At 39.4% G+C, this 18598-nt stretch overlaps 2 protein-coding genes across 2 annotated transcripts; both read left to right on the forward strand.

The window, feature by feature from the left end:
- Window positions 1-1242: 1242 nt before the first annotated feature.
- Window positions 1243-6434, forward strand: LOC112172161 (zinc finger protein GIS2). Its single transcript, XM_024309385.2, has 4 exons — window positions 1243-1795; window positions 3669-3875; window positions 4689-4781; window positions 5586-6434. The coding sequence occupies exons 2-4, from the start codon at window positions 3745-3747 to the stop codon at window positions 6148-6150; spliced, it is 789 nt and encodes a 262-aa protein (XP_024165153.1). The 5' UTR covers window positions 1243-1795; window positions 3669-3744; the 3' UTR covers window positions 6151-6434.
- Window positions 6435-14882: 8448 nt separating this feature from the next.
- LOC112172790 (endoglucanase 24) lies at window positions 14883-18427 on the forward strand. The gene is made up of 4 exons (XM_024310273.2): window positions 14883-15423; window positions 16656-16955; window positions 17345-17506; window positions 17599-18427. Exons 1-4 carry the CDS (start codon window positions 15010-15012, stop codon window positions 18205-18207), a joined length of 1485 nt encoding a protein of 494 aa, XP_024166041.1. The 5' UTR covers window positions 14883-15009; the 3' UTR covers window positions 18208-18427.
- The last annotated feature ends 171 nt before the right edge of the window (window positions 18428-18598 follow it).

Raw genomic sequence — 18598 nt, forward strand, 5'->3', positions numbered from 1 at the left:
AAAACCAGAAGTTTCAAAGTTAACTGTTCAAAAATGAAAACTAACCTCATAATGGACTTGTTGATGAATGCCAACAAAATACTTTATCCTTAGACAGAAAATCAACAACCAATTCCATAGTTAATGGATGGGCAGAGAAACCCTGTCTCCACCATTTTGTGAATCAATGGTACCGCTCTTGAGGTCATATTATTATTAGGGTGAAAATCACAAACCGTGTCCGAACTTTAGCTCAATAATAATATTCGATCATCTCTTGTGGGAGTGGTCAACTTTTTCTGGGCCTGCAATTAAGGCGATTAACTCCGTAATTAGTGTGGCGTTAAATTTCAGTCATGAATGCGGCGATTATTACTATAATAACTATACGCAATGATTACGGTTATGAATGCACGATGAATGACCTTCATAAATGGGTTATGATTAACCGTCGTCAATGCAGCAATGATTATCATCATAAGTGTGAAAGTAAATGCGACCGTAAAAGCGGGAGTAATGGAGGCTTGTCCTCCAAGTAAGTCATCGCCTATATAAAGACGGCCCGACGTCAAGGTGAACCACCCATTCTGATTCCTCTTACTAGAATCGACTAAGAAACGTATTGACTTAGGCATCAGAGGGTTTTCTGTAGGTACCCCCCTCCTCTTTGGGCCGATGGTCAAACTTCGAGTCAACGCTCTAAGGAAGCTTCTCGATCATTCCCAATCAGCTCCTGCTCCAGTCAAAATTCATTGGCAAGCTAAATTCCCCTTTGAAATTTTTCGTCGCCAACGTATCTCAAATTTCAAAAATATCAAATTAATATATGAAGTTTTTATCTCAACCCAACATATATATACACACACAGAATCACCGACAGCATTAACCCCACCCTACATGAAGTTTTTAAAGGGTAGAGTTGTCCTTTCCCTCCCTCAAACGACGAATCAACGGCCCGTGTTTGTTGCTTCCAAAATGAGCTCATAGTGTGCGCGACATGTCGCCACTCCCAACCGGGGCCCAAATTAATTAACCCCAAGAAGGCCAGAACTGAAAGTCTCTCTTTCAGTTGCTCTCACAATGCTTCCCGCTTTCAAAATCTCCAACTCCCTCTCCGATCTTCGAACCTGTAAATTCAGCCAAAAATGGAAACCCGAAACTATCCAATTTGAATCACAATCCCCAATCACCACGCTCATCTACTCAACCACCGCCATTGACAGTATGCAAATCTGTCGCCATGTCTATATAGATAACAGCAGCGCGCGTTGCTTCAAATACTAATCACGATCACGATCACGATCACCACCTCCACTCAGAAAGCGTTCATCGGATTTGCGAAGGCTTTGCGATGGACCGACCTCGCCGATTTCCTCAGGGAGCACTTGCATTTGTGTTTCTGCTCCGCCGCCGCTTGCCCTTACGTGGTTCCAAAGCTCGCCGTGAAGCCTCTGCAGACTGCTCTGAAAAAAGAAGAAGCATCTTGTTCTATTTCAGAGGTGAGAGACGCGAGGAGGGTAATATTGTCAATTATTCACGTGTCCGTGTACTTTTTCAAAAGTCGGGGTTCAATTGAAATTTCGGAAACATCAAGGGTCAAGTTCGTAATTTGCAAAAGGTGCATAGCCAAACCGGCCACATTCTTTTAATCTCTCGCTCTCTCTCTCAGTTCGCGAACAATAGAGAAAGAGGGACCTAGGGTTCTTTCTGATTTTCGCGACTACCCGAAGCTTCTCTCCGCCGCGACAGTCCTCGCCCGCTTCTCCGCAACGCCGTCACCTTCGACGCCAGGCGCCTTCTTCGCTCTCTTTTCCAGGTAGGTTCTCACTCCTCTCTCTCTCTCTCTTCACTCTAATTTAATTGAGAGCGTATTTAAGCTTTTTAGCATCTCTGTGTTTTAATCTGTATCCGTGATTATTTCTAGAATTATCCATGTACATGAGCATTTATGAGGTGACGATTGAATATGCATTACTTGTACAAATTGGTCATTAATGGACCAAACAGTATTTGTTTTTTTTTGGCCAAGAATCATGCAAATTATTTATGAAGAATGACTATAAATTTATCTTTTGAGGAAGTATTTGCGCCGTGGGATTTATTCAGCTTTGGACTAGCAATGTGCCACTGGAAAATTTTGACTATATAGTTCATTAGTTGCGGTTCGTATACAGTGCTTTGATATGGTAAGTTACAAATGTTGAAGCCTTGGCTTCCACTTATGTGATGTTCAAGGCTGTCCAAAGCTGGATGTTTCCTTCAGAGTTCGAAGTATTGAACCCTGTTTTAGGTCATATATGTAAGTGCATGAGTGTCTGTTTCTTTTATAGGTTCCGCTTCTTACTGTTGCTGACCTAAAAACATCTGCATTACTCAATACTTTTTAGTGTTCTCTATGTTGTTTCTTCTAGCGTTGGTTTGGTTGTTTTCAGTTTTAAGTATGGTTGAGTGGTTATTGACTCATTGATGATTGTAAGGGAAATCTCACAATTATTAACCACCAGTAGATGTTCGATGTTATCAAAACATTCGGGAACAATATTTCCCCAGATATTCATATGAGTATTTTGGTTTGAAAACCCGCGCATTCACCATTGTTGAATATAATGTTAAGACAGAACATATTTACTATAATTTGGAACTGTTTTAAGATCATCTCCTCCTTTCTCCTTTTCTCTTTAGTATTTTCTTTTGACTAATATCTTTTTTATTATTTTCTTAAAGTAGTGCCTCTATCCATCATTTTTTTTTCCTGTTGATAGTTTCATCAGCCACTTCTAAATCTTTGCATGACTATGATCTTATTGTGGGGCCAATGCAGAAGTAAATTCTCAAAAAGGCGGTGTTCCCTATGAGTAGTGGATAGGAGAGGTTATAAAAGGGGTTTTCTGTTTCTTGTATGGATAGCAAAAAGGATTTATCATGCAATAGCAAAGATTGATTGTTTGTTATCCAGACATTTATTCTATTCTTTCCTAAAAAAGGGTTACGATCTGAAGCTGCAATCCTAATAGTGGCTGTGTTTATATTCATGATAAACTCTCTGAAGTCTCCGTGTTTACTCTCGATGTTCCTTTTCGATAAAGTCTTGATGTCATAAACTTATTGGAGCAGGGTGGATGTTTGTGATGGCTGCAGTTTCTGAAATTGGGGAGATGTTTCCAGTTCACTTGTTGTCTTTGTCTCTCTAAAACAGGCCTTTCTAAGTTTCCATTCATTATCAGATGGATAACTCCTATAGTTGCTAGAGCATGTTTTCTTTATTCCAACCTGTAACTATAAACACACCTATTTTTCCAATGAGGAACCAATTGCTCCTTTTCGTTATGTTTTTTTCCCCACCGGTTCAGGTTATTATTAAATGACCTCAATCTGTTGAGGTGGTTTGAGAACTTGGAGTTCACGTAGAGTATGTTTGTAGGCTTGAGCAATAATTGGAATGCCTGGTTGTTTGCACCGGATGCTTAGACATTTATTTTTGAAGGATGTGGGTGGTTGAGGGTCTGAGCATTTAGCATATGGGTTCAAGTGCGGTTGTATTTAATTCTTATGAGATGGGTCGCATATTGAAATTTTCTGTGCTTTTCTGGGATTTGGTGATTTCTGTTATGAAGGAATGTCGTTGGTTTGGTTTTACGTCATGGATATTGGGTGTGGTTGTAATGTGGGTGTGGTTGTGATGTGGACAGGGAGGAGGCAGTGGTGGTTGTGGTGGTGTTTTTTTTCCTCAAATCAGTGGAGCTAGGTCATAATAAGAAATTTAACATGAGTTCAGACAGCAGGAGCCTAAGCAGGAGCAGGAGCAGGAGCCCTAAGGATCGTAAGATCCGTTCTGATCGCTTTTCCTATCGTGATGCACCTTACAGGAGAGATGGTCGTCGGGGTGGTGGTTTCAGGTTTACTAGCTTTTGACCATTATTTGATTTCTTCTATTGTCTTTATATATGTGGGTTGGTAAGGAGAAGATTATCTCTCAATATGTCTTGATCGGAGATGGTCTGTAGTCTTGCTATCAACTGTATGTGTTGTGTTAGATCTCTGCTTCAATACTGCCTTTGAAGACCTTTTAAAGTTTATAAATCATAAATTTGCCTCTGCAGAATAACGGCTTCGTTTTTTTCTACATTTAGAGCTTAGTAAGTTTTCAGATACAAATATCTTGTTTTATCTACAAATTCATCTTGGTTCTAGAGGCAACTTTGTCTCTGTCGGTGGAACCTACAATTTGTATAGATATGATGTGCTTTTTTTAAATACTTTCTGAGTGCATGGTATGTTTAGTTTCATATTTGTGAATTTTCAGTTTTGCAGTCCTTTATGTGATTACAGCTTTGTTCTTGATGAGGAAAACATATGACATTTGGCCATTTCTGTTCTTCACAATTGAATGACTGGTGTTTTGTTTTATTTTGGTTTAGCATATAAAAGTGCCTTACCCCACCCATAAACCATTCAATAGCATATCCAGTTCTCCTATGGGTGTGATATTGGGACCTTGTTTTGCTCTCTCTTTCTCTGAGCTCCAACAGGCTTGCTGGTAGTTCACTCTGAGTGCTGGATTCAATGCTACCTTTATATTATATTTTATGGAATTTTTCTTCTTAATCTGCATTGTTAATAAGTAACTGACCTCAGGAAGTTTACAACTTGTGCAATTTAGCCATTATTTTCTGTTCAGTGCACATAATGTGTTGTTATTTTCTTGCCAGCCGAGACAATCTCTGCAAGAACTGCAAAAGACCTGGCCATTTTGCTAGAGAATGCCCTAATGTTGCAATTTGTCACAATTGTGGTCTTCCCGGGTATGGAAACTCATTCTACCTTGTACTTTTGGTTTTATTTGGGACATCACTATCCTTAATTGTGGTTTTACATCATGTGGTATGATCTCATTTTGTTTCATTAAACCTTTTTTTTTGTTTTTTTTTTCCTTCCAGACCCTGGGGTTCCAGCCTCGCTACAGATTTTAATACCATCATTATTAGATAGTTAATTAATGCTTATAACCCAGAAATTACCGCAGCTACTATTTATATGTCTTACCACCACCGTAGTTAGTGTCTCTACCACTACCACTTTGAAAAAAGGCAGCAGCCAGTGCTACAATTTTCGTATTTCTCGCTCTTATTATAAGCAAACAAGATTTAAGGGAAAACCATAGGTTTAAGGTATCTATGTACGGTTCCTAATGCTGGGCAATGCGTTAATTTCTGGTATTTTCCAAACACTTGGGACTGCTTTAACATTTAAATATTTTCTCAATGAGAAAGGGAATGGGGTGTTAATTATGTGTGGTTAATTAAATAATATTATCCGGCTTTACTGTGGGGCAATTTTTTTGCTTCTGGTATTTTCTGGAGGTTACTCATCTTCCAAACACTCGAGACTGCTTTAACATTTAAGCATAATCTCTGTGAGGGTGGTGGGTTAATTTTTTGTGCCATTTTTCAATAAAATTGTTTTGTTTCTTATCCTGTTAGAATGACGACCCAGGTGTTTTGTTCTATCTTTCATTTTCTTTTCTATAATATTAAGATGCTTGCATGTTTTCAGGAGCCTTTAATTTCTATTAACATTGTTGTAACTTTGCCATCAAATATTTGTAGGCACATTGCTTCGGAGTGTACCACAAAGTCACTATGTTGGAATTGCCGTGAACCTGGTCACATGGCCAGTAACTGCCCGAATGAAGGCATCTGCCACACCTGTGGCAAGGCAGGACACCGTGCTAGAGACTGCACTGCTGCCCCAATGCCACCTGGGGACTTAAGGTTGTGCAACAACTGCTACAAGCAGGGTCATATTGCAGTCGACTGCACAAATGAGAAGGCATGCAACAACTGTAGGAAGACAGGTCACCTGGCGCGTGATTGCCCAAATGAACCCATCTGTAACATGTGCAATGTATCTGGGCATGTGGCCAGGCAGTGCCCCAGAGCCAATGTTTTGGCAGAGAGGGGAGGAGGTGGTGGTGGTGGTGGTGGAGTTCGCGGCAGTAGCGGCGGTGGCTACCATCGTGACATTGTATGTAGGAACTGCCAGCAACTTGGGCATATGAGCAGGGATTGCATGGGCCCCTTGATGATCTGTCATAACTGTGGGGGGCGAGGACACCTGGCATATGAGTGCCCTTCTGGTAGGTTCATGGATCGCTACCCCAGGAGGTACTGAGTACTGACAAGTGGTAGATCGTCTTCTGATTGCAGTTTCCTTTTTATCTTGAGGAAGAGTTTCAGGTTTTAGGTTTTAAGTTGAAGGTTGGAACTAGACCGTGAGGAGTTGAATTGATACGTTTTAGTAGAATATGTTTGTTTATGTGGAGTATTAATTTTGCATTAGAACGTAATTGACCATATATGATTATAATTTTTGCATTCTTCGGCTATTACTACAAATAATTACTGTATGCCAATTATTGGAGTTGCCTGATGATGAGTTGTCAAGTTTTCTGTTTACTTCTTGGTTCCTGTTTGTGTGCTTGTCACTTGGTGTTCCCAACTGATTGATATAAGAAGTGATTTGTAAACGTGGACCCTCTTTTGTGCCCGTCTCTTTTCAGCTTCTTGACTTTGATAATCTGATTCAAGTTCTTCCGAGTTGTAACTGCCTGTTCTCTGGGAGGGAACACAACAATTGCAGGTTAAATTCCAAGCAACATTGTTTGGAACAAATCATTTCTGGTTAGTTGGTTCCAGAATAAATTGCACCCTAACTTTTCTCGCCGTTGGGGAACAGGGCAGGGCAACCGCATAAGAGTTGCATCGAATCTTGTTGATTTGAGGAGGGAATTTAGATTATAGGTTAGGTATGTGCAAAATATGAATAAAAGAAATTAACTCTTGTTACATGATAAATGGTTTTAGGCTAATTAATTGTAGAACAACGTGATGGATGTTGTCGAAGGTTATAAAGCAATATACTTGGATATTATGGGAGGGCTTCTATTCAGACCTCTAATATTGACATCTAGACCTCCTCACATTTTTGAACATTTTGAAATCTTAATTTACCCATATTCTTCAGGTGAACAAAAAAAAAAATGAAAAAGAAAAGTTAATAATCTAATCATCTCTTGCTTCTATCTCTCTCTGAGAACCATATTTCCATCAACATCTTTGACATTTCTTATGTTCACCATCTTTGACTGCCTAATTGCTGTCTAACCTAGATTTTATATTATTTATGATTAAATTGAGAACCCATCTTTATCTTTCCTGACTTTAATTAAGGAAATATTATGTGCATGCACAACGTTCTTGAACTCGTATTCTCAAAAGGGGTAGACTTGCAACTGGGTTTTGTTGAGTGATAGATGTTTCTGTGGAAGAAATGGGATGACCGTGAAATCAACCATCTCCGAGTTTCTTACTTGTCAACCACGAACAGAGGTCAGAGGGAAAGCTAGGCTAGCCAGCCTTCAACTTTCCAATGCCTAAGTCAGATACATATAAGAATTAGACCTGTAAATGGACCGGATTTTGATCCGGATCCGTGGTTATTAGACGGGTTTGGATTGAAAATTTTGATCTATTGATCCGTTAGTGATCCGAATCCTTTAACCCGTTTATTTAACGGATCAAATACGGATTTAGGTCGATCCGATCCGTTAATGATCCAGTCCGTTTTCATAATAATAAAATATTTTTTTTATTAATACATTATTAATTTTTGAAAAATATAAAATATTAAGAATTTCTAATACAATTCTTTTGCAAAAACCTAAGGGACGGTCTTCGTAAACAGAATCCATCTGTTTATCACCCAAGAAGCATTATTGCTAAAGGCTTTGTTTAGTTTACCAAAAAGTTAAGAAGGTTGTAGAAGCATAATTAATCTCACACATATCTCCTGACGTCTCTCTCTTAATTTATCAGGTGTAGGGAACATTTTGATAGTGTAATTATACTTTCGATGATACTCTTCATGATGTTTTAATATTTTATGAGGTATCATGATATAAATCTAATATTACTATTTAATTTAATTTTTTTTTTTTTTAAATTATAAACGGATCGGATTAGCGGATCGAGTATCCGTTAATCTGGTGGATACGATTTGGATCGAACTATCAACAATCCGCAGGGTTAACGGAGCGGGTTCAGGTTGAATTTTTTTATTAGCAAACAGATTTGGATTTAGGTTGATCCGCTCCAAATCTGGTCCATTTACAGGTCTAGTAAGAATGTAGATAAGGTAGGAGTAAGTGGAGAATGGTAGCTCACCTTGAATGAGAGGAGATGCATGTATATACAGTGTAGGTTTGGGCTTGTCACCCTTTTGTTTCCAATGTGGGCCCAGGTGTGGCCTACTCGAAACCGCAGTGTATGGTATCAGCATCATGTCTGGGCATTATTGGTCTTGTTCTGAATGGCTAGTGAGCCTTGCTCTTCTGATATTTATGCCTGGAGGATACACACACACACACACACACACACCAACAAATCCCTGGTCAAGAGTTCTCTTGGGTAAGGAGTTTGTCATGGTATAAATATCGAAAGTGCAAGGCGAGCATTCTCAGCACGTGACTTCCCTACGGTGACTATCTCCAGTCCCCCAAGTCCCTAGTTAAGAGGAGTCTTGACTGGGGTGGTAATTTTCTTTCCCAAGTATAAACGGCGCAAGTACTTGGTTTGCTGTTAGAAAAAAGAAAATCTCATAAAAAATTCAAAAAAGTCACTACAAATAACAATTTAATTCATCTTTCTTCTCAATTCAAGAGTGCCTTTTAATTTCTCATAATATATATTGCGGAAGGTGTTTTTTTGGGCAATGATCAAATACTTTTTCAATTTGATCGATTGCTGAGACAACCGACCATGGATTTGGAGACTAAGCTTGATCAAAGTGTAAACTTTGTTCTTTGCCTTTTCATTTGAAAAACATCCATTTCTGTTTTTTTCTTCCCTTTTTACTATTCCGGTTCTCAAATATGTGTTTATTGTGCTCGAATGTAATTCCAATGGTGAATGACGATGGATATTTGCTTTGTATTCATTGTTGTGGCAGTATGCAGAAGAAGAGGTACAAAGAGAAATAATTAAGGGGTAAAATTGGAAGTTTAATGACAAAAATATGGTAGGAAGTCTAAATATAAATAGGAATATTGATTATTTACACAATTTGAGCTTAAAAATTGCCCACTTGCTCCACTAAGAGTTGTTTTCTCCCATTTACCCATTTTAACATTTATTGACAGTTTTGCCCTCATTTTAATTAATAAACTACACTCCTCTCAGACTCTCTCTCTCTCTCTCTCTCCCCCCACCATCGCTAGACTTAGGCCGGAAATCCGACTCCAGACCAGAACTAGACGTCGCCAAATCACCGGACTACAACCCAGACCGCCGGAAAACCTGTTTCTGCTCCACTCCGACAGATGCTCGACGCCGATGACTACGCAGACCTCGATCAGCCTGCATGTACAATTATTTAAAAAAACTAAAATAAAAAAGAAAAGGTAATGGAAGAAACGGTTATTGTAGAGAGAAGAAAGTGAGAGACAAAAGTAAGTTGTGGGATTTTTTTTTTTTCTTAAATTTATTATTCTATAATTGTCATAATTACTCTTATGATTTAATTAAGGGCCCTTGATCCAAAGCACCAAAATTGGCCAAAACTATCCCACTTACCCCAGCAACAGATTTTTATTCCCACTAACCAAACTTAGATAGAAATGACAAATTTATCCTCAGCCTAATTAAATAATTACACAAGTTCCACTCAACTCCTCTCTCCAGCTGCACAATGCATTCTCTCTCTCTCTCTCTCTCTCTCTCTCTCTCTCTCTCTCTCTCTCTCTCTCTCTCTCTCTCTTCACTCCGGCACCGCTCTCTCTCTCTCTCTTCCCTCTCTCTGCCGGCGACTTCTTCTTCTCTCTCTCTGCCGGCGCCGACGCCGACTTCTTCTTCTTCTTTTTTCTCTCTCTCTCTCCTCCCTCTCTCTGCCGGCTTGCCTGAAGACGATGAAGAAGCTCCGGTCGGAGCTACCTAGCCGGTGGAGAACTCAGATCTCGATGCATTGCCTGAAGTCATGGGCCCTACTCTCTGTCGTCCGATCCCAATCACCACTGATCCATGCTCCATGGCCTCAAAGAAATCCCGGTCTTCTACGCCTTGCTAGTCTGAGTTCGACGGAAAGGAGAAGAGGACATGGGTGCCCAGATCATTTTCTGGGTGGGACAGAAGGAAAGAAAGAAAAAATTTTGAATGTCTATTGGGGGGCAATAGACGTCTATTGGAAGGTAAAAGACGTTTTTAAATTGATATAATCTCTTCATTTTTTTTCTTTAATCAAAGTTTTATTTGATTAATTTTAGGAATATTAGTTCCCATTCCAATTACCGAAAGTTCTATTGGGGGCAATAGACGTCTTGGGGGGCAATAAACCTTTCCAGCGACCTATGAAATCTCCGACGACCTCTTTAGGGATCTCCAACGAGGTTTTCAGAAAAGTCTAGTGGGTGGCGGCCGGTGACAGGAATCCGGCGAAGTCTCAATTGGTTTCTGTCTCTTCCATTTTCTCTCTCTCTCGCTAAATAACAAAGGAATGAGGGTAAAATAGTTTTAAAAACAAAAACAAAAACTAATGAGGTATTAGGGAATACTTCCTTAGAGTGTTTTTTTTTTTTTTTTTGGAATCAAGCCCTACGGGGCGAAATAGTATATTCATCACAAGTTAGAACAGGCCATTACATACCATTCCGCTGTCATTTAAGGACATAGACAGACACGAAGGTAGTGGTAGTACCCACAATGGTACATAGAAATAGACCCACTCATTATAAATTTCAGATCGTAGAGATAGCAAATATCCTCCTTCGGTACTACTCCTGAGATGCTAAAGAGACATAGAGTGCACATCGGTGCTTAGTTTCCTAATATAAGGAATTATTGTAATTTAGATAAAACTAAAAAACATAGGGTTGGGCCTAGGCCCTAAACCCTAGCCCAAATAACAGTGGACTAGGGCAGAAACCCAGCCCAACAATTTGCAGCCCAACATGGTAGTCTTCAAGGAAATTCGCCCCAGGCCCATCAACCGGTTCGGGCCATCCCCCCGCCGCAATGCACCGTCCGGCAAGATCCATTCGATCCACGTCGCCACGCTTTGCACTCCCACGCCACCCTCTTGGCGTTCCAAATCCCAACGACCTGTAGCACCACGTCGCCCAAGCTCTGCCGCCACGACCTGCATCACGACGGACCAAAACCATCCCCGATCCAGGCTGCCCAAAACCCCACCGCCATCGATCGAGATCCCTGACGTCTGCGATCCAGGAAACCCATCAGTAGAGATCGTAATACCGGCCCGTACAGTCTGACCACCACCATCTAAACCATCCCAGCCGAACCAACTAAAAAGCCAGAGCGCATTCCTTCGACAAAGTCACCATGGGCAGTAGTTCTCCTGTCCGGCAGCAACTCCATGATGGCGAGAGGCCAGAGGCTATCCCAACATCCGGGCGCCACCGGACGAGATCGTGAATTTGAACGGCGTAGGCCTTAGGGTTTCTGGAGGGGAGAGAGAAACCTTCGAGGTTTTTTACTATAGCTTCTGTCCTTCCTTAGAGTGTTTTGTGTAAGGAGGAATTAAAAAAACTTAATAGGGTAAGTGAAAAAAAAAATCCCTAGAAATGGGGTAAATGGACAAAAACCCTTTAATTAATTCTCAAAGTTTTTTAATTTTTTAGGGTCATTTTTGTCAAAAATTTTAATTTTGGCAAACAAAAACTCTTCTCTTAATAATACTATAGATAATAGTAAAAGTGCGTTAAGAGTTTCAAGGCACTCGATTGGTCAGATTGATTATTTGCAAAACAAAAAGATAGTAGTACAGAACCATCCAACAAGTTAAAATTAGAGATTTAGCAATTTTAACGTTCTTCAAAACAAAAGGGACAGTAGCATAAAATTTTTGGTCACCTGGTAACTGTGTAAACATTACTCATGTTATGCAGTAATCAGTAATAATCACATGGCCACCAGGTGGTCAAGAATTTTGTGATCACCCATTTTTTTATTTAATTTCAAGGACTGAGATTAAAATACTTAAAATTTAACTTTTTTAATTTCCATAATTTTTAGAGCCGCATTGGAACATTTCATAATGCGATGATCTTGAATGGGGTTACGCATGCTGCCCAAGGCCAAACCAGTTGCAGCACGCGTATAGCTAGAAATAAGCCTACCAATGTTGGCAACAGACTCAGTTGTAGCAAGAGATGCAAAGTGGATCATAAAGAATTCTGTGATCTATTATAAAGTGAATAATATGAAATCTGCGCAGACCACTTTAGAAGATCAGGCTACAATCAGAAGAACTGAAGCTTTTGTTTTGTTCAATGTTGGTTCTTACCATATATGCTTTAAAGTTTGGTCCTTCTGAGCTCTGACATCTGTGATCGAATGGTGGCAAGGCTTCTCCAAGCCTCCAACCAACAATTGATCTTGGATGACATACCTGAAGTTGGTGTAACCAAACTCAAGCACTTGTACATGAATAAAGGAAATAAGTTTAAAAAGCAGAAAATTTATAAACCTTGGACAAATCAAAAGAGACGAATGACTAATGAAATTTTGGGAAAAGACAAAAACCCACCTTAAATCCCAGTTAGATACATCTCAATGTACATTAGAATCTTTATTTTTCTAAATTAATCAGAAGTGGTCGATTGAAATTTTTTGTATACTTGTTTGGTGTCTAAAGATAAATAGGTTGGAAAAAAGTAAATTACAGATTATGTTACACTCCATACAACTCAATGAGGCCATATTTCTAACCATTTGTACGAAGATTTTCATGCAGTCTTACATCAAAAGTAAATGCATTACATTGTTACATTCATGTGAAATATAGTATGATGAGCGGACAACCCTTGGATACCAAGTACTAAACCTATAGTACCACCTCCATCGAATCCACCTCCACAACAGTCAGCAAGAAACTTCCATCAATGGCCAATTGCCCAATTGAGTTGCCTCTTCTACGGTTGAAAAGTATGTTTCACTCAGAATAAGTTAGAGAGTGTGCAATACTCTTTTTTATTCGCCCGTAAGTTTTTCAAATTAATTTTTAGTTGTATAAACTATCAATGAGACCTCATAGGCAACCACATATTTAATTATACGTTCCTCTTTCTTTACCACGAAAATCAGAATCAAAATCAAAATCAAAGCAAAATCTTGCTTGTACATAACAAGGTTTTATGGCATTGGCTTGTCGCTAACAATTTGAGGATGTACCAATAAGACACCCAGAATAATTCTTTCTCTAAGAACCTCTTTTTTCAACTGCTACAACAATTCTTATGTACCCAAGAGTCCCAATATATGAAGCAAATTATATTCCACAAACAAAAGTAGTAGTTACACTAAAATGGCATAAAATTGAGAGTAAGCACCGCCCCTACTGGCTTCCTTGGATAAGGAGAAAAGAATCAATCAGTACCTGTTGCTACTTGGTACTCAGCTTTATCTACACTAGAAAGATAGAATTTTTTTTTTGGGAATTGGAAGTATTGGTGCTTTAAATAATGTCCTGTCACTTTGCTCTTTATAAACAGTTGGTTCCACTACCAGTCAGTTACTTCCTCTCTAGATACATTAGCCAAGCCTTTTTTATCAGTTGCTTGGAGCTGTAAGTTAGAACATTTGATATCTACACTTGAGTTGTTGGATTTGCAAGGAAATAGTCATTTTGACAGTCCAGTAATCGAAAGGACCTTGTCGAAATATCAAGCACCCTAAAGCAGAACTTTGCTTTCATCACCCAAGCTAGCAAAGGTGAACAAACTCTGATCGTCATTTCAAGGCTTAATATTCAGAATGACCAGTAGAGATAAAGAGCAACTCCGGTGATTACATCTATATATATATATATACACACACACACAGATCATATCCAGAGCGGAGCTCCGCTTTGAAAATCAACGTGTGAAGTTCGAGTTTTTGGTTACTTTTCGGTCACATATCCACATCTCGACCGTTCAGTTTTTAGGTACTAGTGTATAGATCATCTCTGCAAATTTTCAGCCAAATTGATGATCGTTAAGGTATCTAACTAGCTTAAACCAATGGACAGATTGAATCTGTCAACCTGAACCGTACTAGCTTTAAGCAAGTTATCAATGCCTTAACGGTCATCATTTTGGCTGAAAATTTGCAGAGATGATCTATACACTAGTACCTAAAAACTGAACGGTCGAGATGTGGATATGCGACCGAAAAGTGACCCAAAACTTGAACTTCACACGTTAATTTCAAAGCGGAGCTCCGCTTTGGATAGGATATGTATATATATATATATATATATATATATATATATATATATATATAAAGTATTTCTGTTTGTTACTGCACCTAAAGAATTAAAGAGATTCCTTACCCACTGGATAAGAGTACTAGGTGACATAAAAAAAAAAGGGTACTAGGTGACATCAATTATATAAGAACACTATATCTTTAGCTTCCTCATATAGATCGTTCAATTTTTATCATTTATTTTTAGATAACACAAACAATTAATCGTACTCGAGTGAAAACTCATAATCTCTAACTTACAAATGATAACTTATGTCACTACACCAAATAATTCTAAAGAAATCTTCTCTTACGGTCTTACTTGCTTCCACTTCCTTAAGTCCTCGATTTTCAACTTTGATCTCTTCCGATCAACTTCCGGTCAAAATTTTTCCTCGTGGTCTAAAATTTTCAATCTACGTCTCTTTATTTTCTCAGCATATCAAAGCTTTGAGAATAAAAGAGAAACCCAAGAGCCTCAACTTTTGATTCAAGGCCTTGCCCCCACAAGAAAAGCCATAGCATCAAATTATATGTTTTAAGTATAATGCACTCACATAATCAATCCCATATTTGTATGTAACGCATGTGACTCCTCCCTCTCACTGACACTCTCCCTAACTTGTCGGCGCTGTCAAGCCTCTCCCTCTCCTCCTTCCCCGTGACCCCAACGCCCCCAACACCTATATAAACCCTTCCAAACCAAAACCCATTATTCCAAACCAACCCAGCCATGAAACCCATGACTCATTTCCTCTCCCTCCTTCTTCTCCTAATCTGCCTCCTCGCCACCGTGCACGGCGGAGGGCACGACTACCAGGACGCATTGTCGAAATGCATACTCTTTTTTGAGGGCCAGAGGTCGGGGGTTCTGCCTCAGGACCAACGCCAGTCGTGGCGGGCTAATTCCGGGTTGAGTGATGGCTGGACTTACAACACTGACCTCACCGGCGGCTACTACGACGCCGGAGACAACGTCAAGTTCGGGTTCCCGATGGCCTTCACGACCACAATGCTGGCCTGGAGTGTCATCGAGTTTGGGGACTCCATGCCTCCCAATGAGCACAGGAATGCGCTGGTTGCCCTGCGTTGGGGGACGGATTACCTCCTCAAAACGGTGTCGCAGCCCAATCGGATTTTCGTACAAGTAAGTTTGTTTATTTATTGGGTTGTTGGGTGTGGTTGGTTTTTCCGTTTTTGTGGGTGGCATAGTTAATGGCTTGGTTGAATTGAACTGGTAATGAAATCTAGCAATGGGTGGAGGAATGTGGGTTGTGTGTGTCACTCATTTCTGGTTTGTCAGGGTTTTGATCCTGTGGCCCCGTTTTTTTGGTCTGGAAAAATCTAAAGCGTTCTTGGGAAACATTGTTTTTATATGCTGTGATACCCTTTGAACTGTGTGCATTGCGTTCCACTGCTTGAGTTTTTTGAAGTTGATGAACTCTGCATCTCTACTATTTCTTGTTAGTTTATACGTACTGTTTCCAGAAGTGAGTGAAGTAAAGGATTTTCTTATTTTGGATGTAAACATATAGCGAGTCTGGTTAGGAGTAGGTGAAACACTCAATTTTTTTTTTTAAAGTATTTAGAGTCATTAGGTGTGAATGGTAAACAGTTTTAATCACCCATTATTGTGTTTTCATTTGAAACCTACAGTGATCAAATTAACATAACACAGGGTAGATGAAAAGCAGGGAGGTAGGTGTAATTTTCTTTTCTAGTGCTGTCACTGTTGTGTGGCTTTTCAACCCAAGTCCTTTGATGCAAGTTGTAATGGAATACTTTAGGTGATCATCTTTTTAGTAATCAAGGTCAATTTTTTAGTGAATACGGTCATCTTTTTAGTAATAACAAATGTTAAATTTTTAGTAAATTATCGGAAGATGATCCGTTTTTACTCAAAATTTGACAGTATAAAAAAAAATTATCACCTGAAAACAATTTGTATGTCGTAGAAGTCTCATAGGGATAGTAGGTTTAATCCATGCCATATCAAACTGTGATTCTAATTAATTGTTTACAATCATAGACGTCCTTTTGAGTTCAGTTTGCCACCGAAGGTGAACCAATTATCTGAATCTTTATATGAGTGGATGGTGGGCTATATATCCATATACACTTTTTCACCTGCAAGTCCGTGACTTGCATGTGACAATGAATCGTCTTCGTCAAGCTTTATGCTCCATAGTCCATATAGATACACCATAAATTTGTCCACAAATTGCTACGTCCAAAATGTGTCTCAATAGTACAAAAATTGCCCCACTATTGAACCAATGCAAACAATGTTAGGTAATATGTACTAAGTAATGACATTGATATTTTGCTTGATCTTTCCTCGTTTTGAGGGTCTTAACCTTGTTATCCATGGAATAATAGGTCGGGGATCCAATTATAGACCACAATTGCTGGGAAAGACCAGAAGACATGGACACAGCCAGGACTGTATATGCCGTGGACTCGCCGAATCCAGCTTCTGATGTTGCCGGTGAGACAGCTGCGGCGCTGTCAGCTTCCTCAATGGCATTCCGATCCTCTGACCCTAGTTACGCAGACACATTGTTGCGAAATGCCATGAAGGCCTTCGAGTTTGCTGATACTTACAGAGGAGCTTACAGTGATAATGCCAATGTTAGAGATGGTGTCTGCCCATTTTACTGTGATTTCGATGGTTACCAAGTAAGTACTAAATCTCAATACTTAACTCCAAATAGGATATTAATTAATTACTCTATACTTAATAATATTGTTAACAAATCACTTTGTCAATCACAACCTTTGTTTAATGATGACTAAGCATAATATAATTAATGAGATAACTACATGTTTCCAATCACCCTTTTTCCATTCCCCCAATCTCAGTTTCTCTTTCATACATCTTAAATTACATGCAACGCATCCAAATATCAGTCTTTATAATCTTTCACTGGGTTGTGTTAGCAAAAAAAAATTGTGACAGCTTGTATGTGTGGTGATTAAGACTTCATTCCTACACAAGAAAACGTCCAGTTTGAACCCCCTAGTCTTCAACTATCGCTTGACAAAAAAATTTGCGTAACGTTTGACAGGACGAATTGCTATGGAGTGCAGCCTGGCTGAGGAGAGTCACTCAGGATGGTGGTTACCTTGACTACATACAAAACAATGGCAAAACTCTTGGTGCAGAGGACAATATAAACGAATTTGGCTGGGACAACAAGCATGCTGGCCTCAATGTTCTAATCTCGAAGGTTAGGTCAAGCTTCCCAGATTATTATATATACGAATCTGTACGATATAAATGATGTGATTTCATGATGAACCTTTTCCCTTTATTTTCCAGGAAGTCCTGGAAGGCAACATGTACAACCTTGAATCGTACAAATCATCGGCTGATAGCTTCATGTGCACATTAATACCGGAGTCGTCATCCTCCCACATCGAGTACACTCCAGCCGGTCTCATCTACAAGCCAGGAGGCAGCAATCTGCAACATGTAACTTCCATTTCATTCCTACTACTAGTTTACGCCAATTACCTTGCACGAACCTCGCGATCCCTCAACTGTGGAAACATAGATGTCAGTCCAACAACGCTTCGCCAAATCGCCAAAAAGCAGGTTGATTACATTTTGGGTGATAATCCAATGGGTTTGTCATACATGGTCGGATACAGCGACCATTATCCGCAGCGAATTCACCATCGTGGATCTTCTTTACCATCTATCAAGGATCATCCCCAACCCATTGCTTGCAAGGAAGGCTCAGTGTACTTCAATTCGTCAAACCCCAACCCTAATCCCCTTGTGGGAGCCCTAGTAGGAGGACCTGGAGAAGATGATGTCTATGAGGATGATCGCGCTGATTTTAGGAAGTCCGAACCGACCACATACATTAATGCACCATTTGTTGGTGTTTTGGCATACTTTGTGGCTAATCCCAGTCCAAACTAGTAGAAATTGATACTGGTCAAACACAGGTCAATTTTGTACATAAACCACATCATGATTTGAAACATAGGGAAAGAAAATGAATGTCTCTCATCTTGAGAGCCAAGAGTGAAGAGGCGTGTTATTGAGAGTTCCATACTCATATGTTATAGGTTTTTGAGGTCACAGAAGTAATTTCTTTGTGACTTTTTACAGATAATAAAAAAGAGTTCCTTTATATTCTTGTTCTAGTTTTGAGACAATAAAATGAAGGATTTGAAGTTTAACATATATCATGCATCGCTGATTAGTGTTCTTTACTAAACAATTAACGCGGGAAATGCTTGACTCTTGATCGAGGAATGTTACAAACTTTCCTAAATTGCCTGTTCATGTGTATATTTTATATCTTTTC

This window comes from Rosa chinensis, chromosome 6 (assembly GCF_002994745.2).
Source record: "Rosa chinensis cultivar Old Blush chromosome 6, RchiOBHm-V2, whole genome shotgun sequence".
Classification (NCBI taxonomy): Eukaryota; Viridiplantae; Streptophyta; class Magnoliopsida; order Rosales; family Rosaceae; genus Rosa; species Rosa chinensis.

Coding starts and splice junctions, on each gene's coding strand:
- LOC112172161 (XM_024309385.2), top strand. CDS start 3,745: ATGAGTTCAGACAGCAGGAGCCTAAGCAGGAGCAGGAGCAGGAGCCCT. Junction 3,876..4,688: donor CGTCGGGGTGGTGGTTTCAG/GTTTACTAGCTT, acceptor TTTTCTTGCCAG/CCGAGACAATCTCTGCAAGA. Junction 4,782..5,585: donor CACAATTGTGGTCTTCCCGG/GTATGGAAACTC, acceptor AAATATTTGTAG/GCACATTGCTTCGGAGTGTA.
- LOC112172790 (XM_024310273.2), top strand. CDS start 15,010: ATGAAACCCATGACTCATTTCCTCTCCCTCCTTCTTCTCCTAATCTGC. Junction 16,956..17,344: donor GTGATTTCGATGGTTACCAA/GTAAGTACTAAA, acceptor AACGTTTGACAG/GACGAATTGCTATGGAGTGC. Junction 17,507..17,598: donor TCAATGTTCTAATCTCGAAG/GTTAGGTCAAGC, acceptor TTTATTTTCCAG/GAAGTCCTGGAAGGCAACAT.